Source organism: Pseudopipra pipra, chromosome 1 (genome assembly GCF_036250125.1).
Source record: "Pseudopipra pipra isolate bDixPip1 chromosome 1, bDixPip1.hap1, whole genome shotgun sequence".
In the NCBI taxonomy this organism is placed as follows: domain Eukaryota; kingdom Metazoa; phylum Chordata; class Aves; order Passeriformes; family Pipridae; genus Pseudopipra; species Pseudopipra pipra.
The window spans coordinates 105234342-105249173 of NC_087549.1; the positions used below are offsets into that span (position 1 = coordinate 105234342).

Below are 14832 nucleotides of genomic sequence, written 5' to 3' on the forward strand. Positions count from 1 at the left end.
TCTCCCCCACCATTTAAACAGTACATAATATTATCATCAACATAAGCATCGATTCCAAACATATGTTATGATTTCCAGAAAAACAACTGCTTGAGTAGGTGGTCCATAACACCACATTAGTGAGAGGTTTGATTTTTTTATTGTTGTTTTCTAGATTATTTTGCCGTTTCTAGATTATTTTATCTGTTTTCTGCTGTTGGATTCCTGTTCTGCCTTCCATGGAGGTTTCATGTTTCCCTCTGTATGTTCTGTAGGCTGAAGCTCGCCTTCTTGAGGAACAGCGTAGAGTTCAGGTATATCTCCATGAGAGCACACAAGATGAGTTAGCACGAAAATGTGAGCAAGTACTTATTGAAAAACATCTGGAGATATTTCATACAGAGTTCCAGAATTTGTTGGATGCTGACAAAAATGAAGGTAAGGAGATTCTCAAACATTGGTTTTAGGCTTAGAGCTCTCCTCCCTGATGATTTGTGAATAATGTAAAATCTGGTGCTGGCTAAATATGATTTGTTCAGGAATTAGATTAAGAGAAAAGATAGTCACTAAACTGATTGACAAGCAGGTTTTGATTAAATTGGGATGACTGATAATATTGCTTCAAGGAACCTATCCCAATCCCAAATATTAAGGCAGAACATCACTAGTTTGATTTCTATTAACATGGCTGGAAGAGCTTCAAGAGCACTGGGGCCACCCTTCCACCAAGAGCTGAAGTATATGTGAGAGAGATGGGAGATGAAAAACAGATCATTGCTCTTCCCAGCTGTTTCAGTTTAATCCATGGATCTTTCTGAGTCATCAGTGAGAATTTTAAAATCTAAAGTATTTGGAATTATGTATAGGAAATGTGAAAAGAGGAATAGAAGCAAATAAGTAACTTTTAAACAGACTATATAAAATACATAAAACCCCATATCAGCACAAGGAAAGGGTGTAAATTACTAATTGATGAGTTAATTTTAGCTGTGAAAATGAGTCTTAAGTGTTACTAATGGATCGACTTTATATCATCATTGAGAATACATTGAATAAAGTCTTCTTCAGCAGTTCCTCTAACAAAAGTGAAGATTATCAAAGTTTAGGTATCTTTAAGGAATTGTCAATTGTATTGGTTTTTACGAGTTTCTTCGGAAGTTAATACATAGCACAAAGTAAGTCACAACTAGGGGCAGGTAATTCCTGTGGATCGTGCAGATGGTAAGGGTGAGTAATGTTTCTGATTTTCCAGTTGGGGAATTAATTAAATCTATATTTGAAGTCAGAGTAAGGCTCTGTAGCTGAAATACTGCTTTTAAGGATTTAAGAGATACTATGATAAAGTTACTAATGATGATAGTATTCACTTGAAAGTTTTGGATTGCAACTATGACTGTCTCATTATATATCAGTCTCAAAATAGCAACTATGAATTATTACTGTAATAGTCATGTTGATAACTAAGAGATGATTCAAAACTGAAGAGGGCAATTCAGCATGATTAGTAGGTCAGAAGCTAGCTGATTCAAATATAAATATTCTGTACTAGTATTTAAGAGTCAAATGTTCGTCTTTGTAAATATTTACTTTCTAATTGGAATAAATGACTTTATAAATGACTTCTGACAATCGAAGTAGTAGTAGAATAAGCAAGAAAGGGGGTGTTTTGGACTCAGGAGGCCTTCACAGGCTTTTTTTCCCCTTTTATCAAGCTCATGGGTTATGTGAGCCTTTAATACAGTCACTTACTGTAGTGACAATTCTGTAAGTTTTCAGGGTGAAAAAAAAGAAAAGGAGTATCTTGTGTCTTGGGCACTGTCTAGTTGTATGTCTTTGGTTTTACTTTCATTTAGGTTATTTCTAAGATAAGTTAGGTCTTTTAAAACACTCGATTTTCTTCTTCTTTTTCAAAATATTTTCTTTTCTCTTATTGGGCTTCACTTGTGCAAATTACAGTAGTTCCCTACCCCTTTTCTAAGTTTCACAAAGCCTCAAGATTAGAAACATTTATTTTGAAAGATTGTCTGATAGTTCATTCTTTAGTCACTCTAATCAGTTCATTCTCAAATTTGTGATATGCTAACATAGCCTTTTATAGACTATCCTAAACTTACAATAAAAACTTCTTGCTCTCAGTTAAAATATATACTGCTTTGCTCTTGAAAGTACGCACTGGTTTTGAGGTCCTCCCATGTGAACTGTGCTTAAGCATATCATATTACAGGCCACTCCTGTTGGTGTTCTGTAACTTTTTAATCTCATTGTGCAACTGATAAAGTGGTTATAAAGGTTGTGGGACACATTCATCATGTATCACCTGTTCACATCAGTATGATCCCTATAGGAAATAATTATGTTTATTGGGAGCAGACTGTAACAATGTAGGTGGAGTCATTGAGCAAATCTTCCTCAAGGCTTTGTGGCATCTCTTCCTTATTTCACCTTACATAGACATCCTGATAGACCAACCTGTGAATCCTTGCTTGTGGATAGATCTGGCAGCAGCTTGTTATACCTGTGCATGGCGTTATTTTCCTATCTTTTTTCTAAAATTCTGTACAGTATTCTTATGTTCTTATAAAGGTTAACATCAGGTTGCAATCATGGTTTTCACAGAAAAAAAAGTTTCCTTTTCTAATCCAAAAGTTTGACAAAGTTCTAAGGAACAGAAAATGTTACACAGAAACTGATCTAAATTGAGATGTCATCGCTTCTGTATTAGAAGGCATCAAACTGTGTGTTGCATTTCAGAGTTAGTTAGAGCTCCAGCTTCTTTATTGCTCAGTTTTGTTTAATCTGATAATCCTCATGTGGTAACAAATTGCTCATAAGCCCTTCAGAGAAGTCCTTACACTTTAGAAGAGCTTGATGCAGCCGACAACCTTAAGATGGAATTGACAAGGTGAAATATCCTCATTAGTGTACAGTAAATAATCTGATTGTTTACTGTTTCACTTGAGTGCCTGTTCAGTGAGGGCAAGATTGCAAGAGGATAACTAGTGGGTTTGCATACCTGGTTTACAGTCATATTAAAGTTTGCTTTTTATTTTAAAGAGTTCTGTACTCAGAAGGTACAAAGCATCTACCCTGTTGAAACTGAATAATAAAACCAAAACCCTCTTCAATATTAGACTTCCCAGAATTACCAGTTGATTTGGAAAGTCTTGGCTGAAAACTGGTGAGCTTTTAATGCGATGTTTTAACATATGTGAAATGACATCCAATTTATTTTTACCTTTATTAGTTTTGTTCTATGGTAATACTTTTCATAACCTCTTTTCTTCTTTCAGGTACAATTATTTCTACTGATAATCAGTTTGGGGTTTTTTTTTAAGAAACGTCTCTTATTAACAATGCTTTATTGAGAGAAATTTGATTTATGATGTTTCAGTTTATCTGCTAAGGTCATATCAAGACATAACATTTTGCCTTAAATTTCCAACCATTACCACTGATGCTGCCCAAAGTAAAAGTGTTAATATACAAAGGGCCACAGGTAGTGTTAGATCTCTGAGAACTATCCTGTTCAGATTAAGATTTAAAGGACAGTGGTCGGCTGGAGAATGTTGTAGCACAGCCAGCAGTAATGCTAATAACAGTCTCTAATTCATGGGAACACTTCAGAATGTTGTGTAAATAAGAGCATTTTAACAATCATTGCTTTAAATCTATGAAAACTAGAAATCAGAAGTAAATTTTCTACCATTCAAGTGGGGTTTTTATAGTCTTGAGATTTATGTCACATGGTGAAGCTAAAACATATTAATATTAAAGGATTGTTTTCTCTTTAACTAGTGTTAGCTTTCCAGGTGAGTGCAAAGGTTTGCTATACTGTATAATTTTTTACTGTAGTTTTTTCTGGTTTTTTTACAGAAGCAGTTGAATGTGTGTTTTTGTTGACAGTGGATGTTTAATTCCTATTGGCAGCTTGTAAATAAGGAATTGGAATCATAGCCAGTGCAAATGGGAATTGTTAGATTTCCTCTTTTTTTTTTTTTTGCCTTTTCCAGACTTGGGTCGCATGTATAACCTTGTATCTCGAATCCAGGATGGCCTTGGAGAGCTGAAAAAGCTTTTGGAAACCCACATTCATAATCAGGGTCTAGCTGCAATTGAAAAATGTGGAGAAGCTGCTCTAAATGCAAGTATCCCATCAAACTAAATCTGTGTGCAGTTGGTGCCAGTTTTACATTAAAGGATAGTGAATGCTTTCTGATAAAATTTCCGGTTTGCTTATGTTTTCCCTCTCACTAATTTAATTTGTAGGTAGTAGGCAATTCTTAAATGTTGATAATAGGTTTAGAACAACAGTTATATCACTTTATTACTACTCTTTGAGTTTTGAGGGGGTTTTGGAGGTGTTTTTTGGTTTTGTTTAGGTGGGAGGGGGTTTTGTGTGGTGGAGTGTTTTTTTTTTGGTTTGGTTTGGTTTTGGGGAGGAGGGTGAGTTTCTGTCTGAGTTTTTGCTCTCTGTCAGGATGTCATGCTGCTTGGAAAGCTGGCTGTGCAGATACAACACCCAACACTTACAATACAAATACACCTGACAGTCCACTGTTTCAAGAAGCATTATCTCCAGGGGACTGTATTTTATTTCATCGTCTTACAGAATTCTGACTTGGGTAGGAGTGTCTGGAGAAAGCATCTGTTGGTTTGAGTTTTTTGGTACATGGTTTTATGCTTTTTAGAAAAGAATGAGAAATATAAGAAGAAAAAGGAACTGAAGTGGTTGGAAAGGTCACAATATAAGGAGCAAGTCAGGCCTTCTGAAACACTGCAATCGTTTAGCCATGTAATCGGTTTTTTGATTTTTATCCCATAATTGTAATTTCAGACTTATGTCTAATACTAATTTGTATTCATTAGGGTTGCATCTTGGAAACATGACGTTGTTTAAACCCTTTGCTGACCTTTCTGCCTATATATAGACAATATGATATTTTCCAGGAAAAAAAATAATTAAACACTGCACAAGGCAAAATCAGGATAGAATATAGATTCTGGTAAATTTTATTTAAAGTGGAGTTCAGGAAGCACTTGGAGAATGCTCTCAGGCATTGTCACTGATGATCATATCAGCATGGTTCTTGGGGTGGTCCTGTGCAGGGTCAGGAGTTGGACTTCAGTGATCCTGTGGGTCTCTACTAACTCAGGATATTCTATGATTAACTTTGATTTTTGACAAAGTTCATTTTAAACTGTTGCTGTCCTGAGAAATTCTTGAAATAACTTCATACTAGTAATCTTTAAAGCAGTAATCTCTAGTGATGTGTGTAGGGTCTGTGGTTCACTTCAGTAGTTTTAAGTACATAGCTTTTTAGCAGTGTTGATCCTTTATGAATCATGAAGTAAGCATGAAGCAAGTTCAGGAATCTTCAGCTTCATCTGTAGATATCACCTTAAATTTGGAAATCAGATGCACTCTGATTGTGTGCTTGACACATCCCCCTAGTGGTCATCACTCTTGAGGGTTTTTTCTGTTTAGGCCTCAAAGAATTTATCAAAAAAAAAATGAAAGTTCTTTCTCCAGGAATTAGTTCCTCTTTGAGAGAGGGGAGGCCCGAGATTTGTATGTATTAGTTTTTTTGACTCCATCTGTTTACAAAATTCAACCTGCTCAAAACTCTTCCTTGTTTCTTCATCTTTCTCTTTTGTTCCTTTTCTTATTTCACACATTTGTTCTTCATATTCATAATAGTACCTTTGGTTGTTTCCCTTGGGAACCATCTTACCTGTTCTTCAGTATCACTCACACCACTGTGTAGCTGTTCATCATTGCCTTGTTAGCCCTCTGTCACACGTAGGTAGGATTGATTCCACCTAACTTCATTTACCCATACTGTATCTAAACAGATAATCAGCTGAGCAAATGCTTCTCAGTTTCTCTGCAGTCAGTGCAGAAAAATAGTCATACCAGTTTGACTCATTTCACCTATTTTAGATTTTTACTGCAGAATGAGTTGTGCTCTGGTCTCTGTTAACTATATTAACAAGACTGCTCTTCACTCGGAAGATTGCTGCTTTTTGTGCTTTTGGGTTTTGTTGGGGGGTTTTTTTGAGTCCTTGTAATCTGTAGATGCTTTTCTGAATGTTCTTCAAATCCACTTGTGCTTTATGAGGTTCTCAATAATCTCAGTTCTTTATCTCAAGCACAGCATTAGATTGGTGGTCCACGTAGTCTATGCCTGTCTTCAGGGGCAACAGGAAGCGTTTTTCAGGATCCTGATAAAACCCAACCTGTATTCTACCATTTCTTGCCAGCATCCAGAACTCTTGTTGCCAGATAGGAATGTTACAAGAGTAACTCCATGCCTGGTTGAACTTGCTGATTCTGTTTCCAGCAACCTCCCGTGGCAGCAAGTTCCAGAAGTCCACTACCTTATGTGTAAAGATGGCCTTTATCTGTCTTAAACACTTTCATCAAATGCCCAATAGTTACAAAATGTGGCTTTTAGTGATAATTATCTTTCCAGTCATACTCTCTTCAAACTTCTGATCTCCAGATTGAAGATGTCTAGACTTTTTAGTCTGTTGTATAGTAGCTGTCCTGTGTGCCTGGTGTTTTACTTGTCCCTCCGTGTCCCTACTCTGACTCCACTCTGTCTTTATTGAGATGCAAAGATCAGTAATTGCACGTAGGAGTCGGTCTGTGAGTGCCATAAACTGATTCGAATCAAGCATAAGTTTTTGAAAATGGTTGCAGTGGTTGACTAAATGATTTTGTTGTCTTTTGTACTGTGTAATGTGATACACTGTGCACTCTGGTTGCTGTAAATGAAAACTTGCACTAATGTAAGTCAGTCCTGAACATAGGACCTGAATTACTCTAGTTACTGTTTTACCTTTAAAATATTTCTAACACTTTGTAGACTTCCTCCTTAAAAATTTGCTTAGGCCAGTGAGTAGCTCCATTTTGGAGGAGGTAGAAAGTCAACATGTTGCAAAATCCAGTCTCTCTTTATTGCAGGATCCAAAAATGTATGTACAGACTGTGTTGGATGTCCATAAGAAATACAATGCTTTAGTCATGTCTGCATTCAACAATGATGCTGGCTTTGTGGCTGCACTAGACAAAGTAAGTGTATGGAGTGGCATATGGTGAACTTCTTTTTTTATTTCCATTCAGTGTTTTGTCTCCCAAAATTTCACTGTCTTTTGTGATTTATAGGCTTGTGGTCGATTTATAAATAATAATGCAGTGACAAAAATGGCTCAATCATCCAGTAAATCCCCAGAGCTACTGGCACGATACTGTGACTCTTTACTAAAGAAAAGGTACGTCTTCAAAGACAAATTATTGTTTCATGTTGGCTTTTGTTTTAAAATGTTTTAGCGTTTGAAGTTTTATACTGTATCTTCAGAAACAGAACTTAATGATCCTACTGAAATTAAGTATATCAAGTTCTGGATACAAAACTTTCAATAGGATCATTCCTAAAGATTATGTTGACTTTTCTTTTTTAAGGAGGAGGGGAAATAAGAAAACCTTTCTTTCCTTATAGGAATATAACTTCTGGGTTTTTAATAAAACAGCAGGAGGTTTTAGATGGGTTTTTTTATCAAAAAAATTTGAGTTGGGTTTTATGTTATAATGAAGAGAGACACATTCCCTTTTCCATTAAAACTCTTGCTTTCCTCCTGTTGTTTTCTCTATACCTTCTTCCATCAGGGCAGAAGTCGAGGAGGACAAAAACTGCTTTCTAATTTCTGATGGTTCATATTTTAATTCAGAGTATTTGGCTTCAAATGGTTCAGCAGGTCATATACTGTTGGTATCAGTTCAATTCATACTGGATTGGTGTCAGTTTTGTCACTGGCAACATTTCTAATTGTTTGGGGGGAGGAAAAACCACCACCAAACAACCCAAAAATGGAAGAATTTGTTCATTTTTCCCTTCCCCATCCCCTCCTTCCTTGAGCAAAGGTTTTATTTTCTCCTTTATAAATATTAGCTTTCTGCAGGGTAGATTTGGGATATACCTGCTGGACAATCATGCCGTGGAGGAAAAGTGTGGTGCCACCTGAGCTTTCACTCAGTCAAGTCCCAGCTCTATGAGCTGTTTTCTTCTCACTGTACTATCTAAGATAAGAAATAAAGATAGCATTTAGCAACAGGAAGAGACAGATCTATGTTTAAGCCCATAAATCCTGAGAAGTATCAGGTATCAAGAAGTCCCGAGCAAGTCATGGTCCAGGACTTCACCCTGGACTTCAGTTGTGTACTTCAGAATTGCTCACAGGTGGAGTAGTGAAGTGTTAATTTCATTACATTGTTTCCTCTTTAAAGAGTCTCTGATCCCAGAACTACTCAAGTCTGTATTTCTTTATGAAGTTTCCACATACATCCATGTGTTGGCTTAATTCTACTGTTTTGAGATTCATTAAAAATGCATTTCTTTAATTGCAGCTCAAAGAATCCAGAAGAAGCAGAGTTGGAAGATACACTCAATCAAGTGGTAAGATGTCTATAAATACAGTTCTCTTCTGTGTTAGCTTTGACAAGTTAGGAGTATTCGATTGTCACACAAGGCAGATAAGGAAAAAAAATATTTTTACATATTTTATTTCATTACTTAGTATTTCAACTTTTCAGTAATAATCCCTGTGTGGCTTTTTAAAAATTATTTTCTTTTGTGTGTTAAAGAAAAGCCCTTTACAGCAGTGGCTATATTAAATCTATGCTTTTACTTCATCTTTGTATGCATACATATATAATTTCTACAGTATCTTTTTATATCATTAAATATGCACATATTAAAAGACTGCACATGTGGAATATAAAGTTTGTGTGTTCAAATCATATCCACATTTAAAACAAACACACACCACCACTCTGTTCTCCTCCCTCCCCCCCCTCAAAAAAATAAAAAACACCAAACAAAACCCCTGATCTTAAAAATTTAGGTGCAAATGAAGTAGCTACTGCTACAGATTTTTTAAGACAAATGTTTAAATATTTTTTTCCTTACAAGCTATCTTGGCTTTTCCAGATGGTTGTCTTCAAGTACATTGAGGATAAAGATGTGTTTCAAAAATTCTATGCTAAAATGCTGGCAAAAAGACTCGTACATCAGAACAGTGCTAGCGATGATGCTGAGGCAAGCATGATCTCTAAATTAAAAGTGAGTATTCCGTGACTGTCTCATGATCCTTGCACGTCTTCCAACTGTTTTGGAAAGTATTAATGTATGTCCCTTCATTTCTTTATTTTATGTACAATAGAAAAATGCACAACCTAGGTCTTTCTTTTCTGTCTTCTTTCCTTTTTTTTTTTTTAATCAAAGGAGCTGGTAATGCATGTCTGTCCGGTGGAGTTAAACTTCATTATTCTTATCCAAATAAATGACACGGATATATTTGTTCAAGGGAATGACTACTGAAAAGTAGCTTAATTTCATTAACTCTTATTCATGCGGAGTCAAGCAAAATATGATCTAATACCCTTTGAGTATTCTGTTTCACTGTGTGTTTTGCTTCATTGTCAAACTTAATTTTCTTCAGTTTTCAGTGACAGTTAAAGAGCTCATCTAGTTGGGATCAGTACTTTGAGTGAGGGAAATAGGGAACTTTGTGCTTTTTTTAAGGAAATAAGTTCTGGTACTTTGTTCTTCTCATTATCCAATGTCAAAAATGTGTCTTGCTGATGTATCTGTGCTTTTAAAATACAGCAAGCTTGTGGTTTTGAGTATACCTCCAAGCTGCAGCGGATGTTCCAAGATATTGGTGTAAGCAAGGATTTGAATGAACAGTTTAAAAAGCACCTGACCAACTCAGAACCATTAGATTGTAAGTAATACATTTACCTAAGTTACTGTTGCCTAGTTTAGCTTCCTCTTATTTCTGTAGAGCTAACTGTGTGAGGGAAGTATTTGACTTAGACATTGTTCTGCCAGAAGTTAGTTAGTGTTCTTCTGTCTAAGATAACTGGGATTTTTAAATTAGTCCTATAGGTCTGTTCTTTGTATTGTGATAGCACTTTATATCTTTTGTGGGTAGCCTCCTCCTGATTTTGCAGCTCATGTTTAGGTATATAACTAAATGAAGTTGAATCCTGTCTTTTCTTTTTTTCTTTTTCTTTTCCTTTTTTTTAATTTTTGACTGGAGAGATGTTTCTCTTTAAACAGTTTTGATTTTGAACACAAAATGGCTTAAGTTCACACTTGTGTGAAAGGATTGAGGAAAAAAGTATAGGGTGTTCCATGTTGCTAAATGGCATTACCGCTTTTTTTATACATATTTTTTTAATTGAAGCACATTGAACCAAATTCTGCCAGGAATTGATAATTAATTCTTGGATTACAACTAGAGTTGTGTATTGTCAGGCTTTATTTTACTTAGTTTCTAGTCTTAGTCGACTTGCCCAAAATGCCTTACACGTATAAATGTGAAAGGTCTATTCTTGCAGTTGCGTCTTGTGGAGTGATGACGAATGCTCACAATTTTCACACTTGCATGTTAAAAAAGAAGTACATTGTGGGGATAGGAACAGGATAACTTCTCCAAATTAGAGAAAATTGAGTGCCTGTCACATCTAAGGCTCTCCAGCTGCAGCGACATCTTTCATGAGTGTCTTTTGTTTATGATCTGAAAAAAAAAAATTATTGCTTAATGATTCTTTGCCATGTTAGTTTGACCAGAAGGCATTTGTGTTAGAACTGGGGCTGTGTTTGAAGAGGGGCTAGGAGCAAGGGGAATAATGCAGCTCAGCCTCTTCACTTCTTTTTCAGTGGATTTCAGCATCCAGGTGCTGAGTTCTGGATCGTGGCCATTTCAGCAGTCGTGCACATTTGCTCTGCCCTCTGAGGTGAGGCACCTGCATGTTCATCTGAACATGAAATGATCATGTGAGAAATTTGTTTTACAAGGCTGGTGTCTCCTTCTGTTTTGTTGTGTATGAGAGGGGACTGGGAAGTGTCTCTGGTATTTGCCTATTCGGCCTGAGGATATTTGGAACAAGATAATTGAGTAAAGTAGTAGGAAGGAACTGTGTGAAACACATATTTTTTCTAGTTGTGCTTAGTGTATCATGAAAGAAAGAATGAAACTTAAAATGCTGGTTTACATTTGTGTTGTTAATGGTACTGGGGCCTCTGGTGGTCTAGTGGTTAGAGTGCAGGACTCGCACCGCTGCGACCCGGGTTCAATTCCCGGCCCCCCGGGCAGCTGGAGCTCGTCAGCCTTGTATGGCAATCCAGCTACATCCTGGGGACCTCACTGCCACTGTCCAAGCTTTGCTCGGCCCCGGCAGATGAACCTCAGGATTAAAGGGTGGGCTCAGTTCAGCGCACGCTGTGTCTCACCTAAAAAAAATCCACTGCGCAGGCTCGAAGGGTTTATGACCTTTCCCAAATCTTCGCTTGCGAAGACTGGCCAAGAATAGAATGTTAATGGTACTTTAAAGGGGAAACTCATAACAGAGGGAAATTTCATCCAGTCTGCAGAATTTGAATACTTTGGATTTCTGTTTGTGTTATTCAGACAACACAGTGGTTGAGGGTGATCAGATTTGATGATGTTCATCTGTTGCTTCATGTTGTAGCATGTTTTAGTAATGGTAAACAACGGTGAATAATATTATTTATTTATTTGTTATTGTTTTTATACAGTTAGAACGGAGCTATCAGAGATTTACTGCATTTTATGCCAGTCGTCATAGTGGAAGAAAATTAACATGGTTGTATCAGCTGTCCAAAGGGGAGTTGGTTACCAACTGTTTCAAAAACAGATACACATTACAGGTGAGGACAGTGTCATGCCAGTAAAACAATTGGTAATGATTGCATTCAGAGGACTGGATACAGCTGCTAGAACCTTTATTGTGTGTTTGTTTTATTTACTGCACTGATACTTACGATCTGTGCTTAAAAGAAAATTGACTTCTGAAAGGGAATACATTGCCTGTGGCCTAAACAGGTGTTGAGTTGCATTGTGTGAGACAATTGCAAGCTCTTTGTGTAGGATCTGATGCTGGTTATACTTTTGTGTCTGCTTTCTCTTGAAAAGTCGACAGAGGAGGGGAGTTCGCAACAGTGAGAAGAAACAAGATAATATCAGACTTTGACCATGTTATCAACATATGTTAACCCTGTGGTGATAGCCACTGATAGCTGCCTTGTTTATAAATTCAGTTTCATTATTCTGCTGGAGTTGTGAGAATTAATTCAGTAGTCTGTGTAGGTTTTAATGAAGATTAAATGGGTAAGAGTCAGGGAGTGACAGAGGAAAATAATTTAAAACTATATTAGCAAGTACAAGGATAGTGCTTTGCCACCATAAGATTTGATGAAGTGTCTGCAGTTAGCTAAATGATCAGAATCCTGGGATTTATGCTTAGATAATGCTGGAAGGTGGAGTTCTGGTTGGGTAAGCAACATCAGATTTTTCTGTATTACGTAATGATTAGCACTAGTTGGGTATTCTGTGTTGTCCAAATATTCCAGTATGTGTGTTTAACTGGTAAATTTCAGGCTGTTCAAATTCAGAAAATGTGTTTTTTCGTTCTCAATTTCTGATTTCCCCCCTCTCCCCTTCATTCTCTGTTTTTGGATCTGTTAGGCATCCACATTCCAGATGGCGATTTTACTGCAGTACAACACAGAAGATGCCTATACCGTGCAGCAGCTGACAGACAGTACTCAAATAAAAATGGTAGTGACTTTGCACATTTTACCACACTCTTGTGAACAAATCTTTTGGTCTTCAGGGCTCTTTCTGCTATTGTAAGAAACTGGGATTGCATGTGCTTGAAGCCAGAGTCCGTTTCTGTCCTGAAGGTGACAGATGTGCTCTATTCTTGGTCAACTTACTTTCCCTGTTTACTTTCCTGTAATCATAACTGCCTGATTCTGATGAATCTTAGTGAGTGTATACTCCTGTTCATGACTGGAGTGAATTGTCTAGCTCCCTTGCTGAGCTCTGATGGGAAGTTTTCAGGGTTTCACTACATACATTTTAATGTTAAAAGACAACACTGTAGCAAAAAAAGCATTATCCCTAAATGATTGATCTGTGTATCTGTCATTCTTTTACATCTCAAGGCTTTTATACATGAAAATAGCAAAATCTGAAGTTTCATTGGCTAACTCTCCTGTGGAACAGGTTCCCTCCTTTTCTTTCCAAGTAGAGTTTAAAGCCCACAGTTTATTTAGCATCTGTGGCCTTTATAGTAGGTTTGAATCAAGTCTACTTCAACTTCTGGAAAGTTAGGCAATTCCTAGTCAGTGAGATCTTTACTTCGAGAAATTCATATCTAGAAAGTTACTGCTAATGATGGTTTACAGCAAACCCAGAAGTTTTAGGGGGTTGCCCTTTATTATAGATACTTTTTTTGTGGAGAGAGAGATTTCTGTAAAATAAATATTTAGCCCAAATTATGGCTGGATCAGAATAAAACTCTTTATACAGCTGAAAACTAAGTGCTTGGATCCCAGAAGATTTCCACTGTGGTAAAATAGCAGTTTTGCAAGCCTGCTCAGAATGTTGACCCTAATAGCCATCTGGGTGACCGACCAGCAACATCAACAGAACAGATCCCTAGTGTAACAAAGAAAGTAAAAAGATGTTAATCAGAAAGCAGAGTGTGCTTTCTTTCTGAAGTTTAAGTTTGCCATGGTATATATATTTGCATGGTTTGGGAAAAATTATTTCTTAGGCTTATGAGTCTGCTTGCAAAATACTTCCTAAACCAGCAACTAGAAAGGTCTACTGTTTTGGAATTAGTCTTTCTTAAGAATTTTATGTTACTTGACCGACCACAAGGGGAATAATGTCATAACACCCAAAAAGGGCCTAACTGTATTTTATTTCTGTGAACTATGTTTTTACTGCCATTTTTTTCCCCCTCATTTTACAGTGTTCTGCACTTGCTAGTTCTTAGTCTAAATATGTGCATTCTTGTTCAAGTTTTTAAGTTAGAGAAAGTGCAATCTGTACTGATAATATTTCCTGTAATTTTGTAGGATATCTTGGCACAAGTTCTACAGATACTTTTGAAATCAAAATTGCTTGTAAGTACTCTTGCTTTTTTATGACCTGCTTAACACACAGCAAAATGTGTTAATGGCTATTTATTTATTTGTTTGTTTATTTATTTCCTACAGGTTTTGGAAGATGAAAATGCAAATGTTGATGAAGTGGAGTTAAAACCAGATACTTTAATAAAACTCTATCTTGGTTATAAAAAGTAAGGGAAAATTTGAGCGGCATGCATCATTTATGTATAATGGGTAGCATCCTCCTCTGCTTTCAAAATCTGGGTAAAACCTAATATACCTGAGATGAAAGCTTCAGGGTTCAATTGCCAATTGAAATACAGATGCGATGTGTACTAGCACTAAGGGAGAGGGCTGGCAAGTGGGGGGGATGGGTAAGATTTCAGCTTTATGACTTAGAAGTCTGTCAAGGCCTGGATGTATTTTCATACGCCCTTTTTGTTCCTTGATTCTTGTCTGATTCTTGACTTATTTATTTCTGGTAAGACATGGTGCTGCTGTTTTACCGAGGTGCACGACTCGCTCGCACTCAGCAAAATATTATATTTTATAAGGTTACAGTTGTGCGCAGTGACCAGCAAAGGTCAGAGTCATAAATGCTCATCCACTAGAGCTAGCATGAGAAGATCAGGCTCATTTCAGAACCACAGAGTGTACAGTGATTTGAAGACTTAATAAACATGATTTTCAGTAGGTTTTACTGCCTATTTTAAACAGTCCTGCATTTGAAGCTGTTTACAGTACTTGTGGTGACTTTTTGTCATGCTTACCAGAGCATAGATGTAAACACACGTAAATTCAGTGAGTTTGGTACTTCCTGAAGATAAGATATCGAGTGAAAGAACCATTTTAAAACCTTTCC

General features: G+C 36.7%; 1 protein-coding gene across 1 annotated transcript in view; it reads left to right on the forward strand.

Moving 5' to 3' along the window:
• CUL1 (cullin 1) overlaps positions 1-14832 on the forward strand; it is a 52959-nt gene that overhangs the window by 34835 nt on the left and 3292 nt on the right. Inside the window, exons 8-19 of the mRNA XM_064668849.1 lie at positions 255-417; positions 3990-4120; positions 6947-7054; positions 7148-7254; positions 8387-8435; positions 8970-9101; positions 9648-9765; positions 10707-10783; positions 11586-11717; positions 12535-12627; positions 13938-13985; positions 14079-14161. Of these exons, the coding sequence (XP_064524919.1) occupies positions 255-417; positions 3990-4120; positions 6947-7054; positions 7148-7254; positions 8387-8435; positions 8970-9101; positions 9648-9765; positions 10707-10783; positions 11586-11717; positions 12535-12627; positions 13938-13985; positions 14079-14161 (1241 nt within the window). The remainder of the gene's footprint in view (positions 1-254; positions 418-3989; positions 4121-6946; positions 7055-7147; positions 7255-8386; positions 8436-8969; positions 9102-9647; positions 9766-10706; positions 10784-11585; positions 11718-12534; positions 12628-13937; positions 13986-14078; positions 14162-14832) is intronic.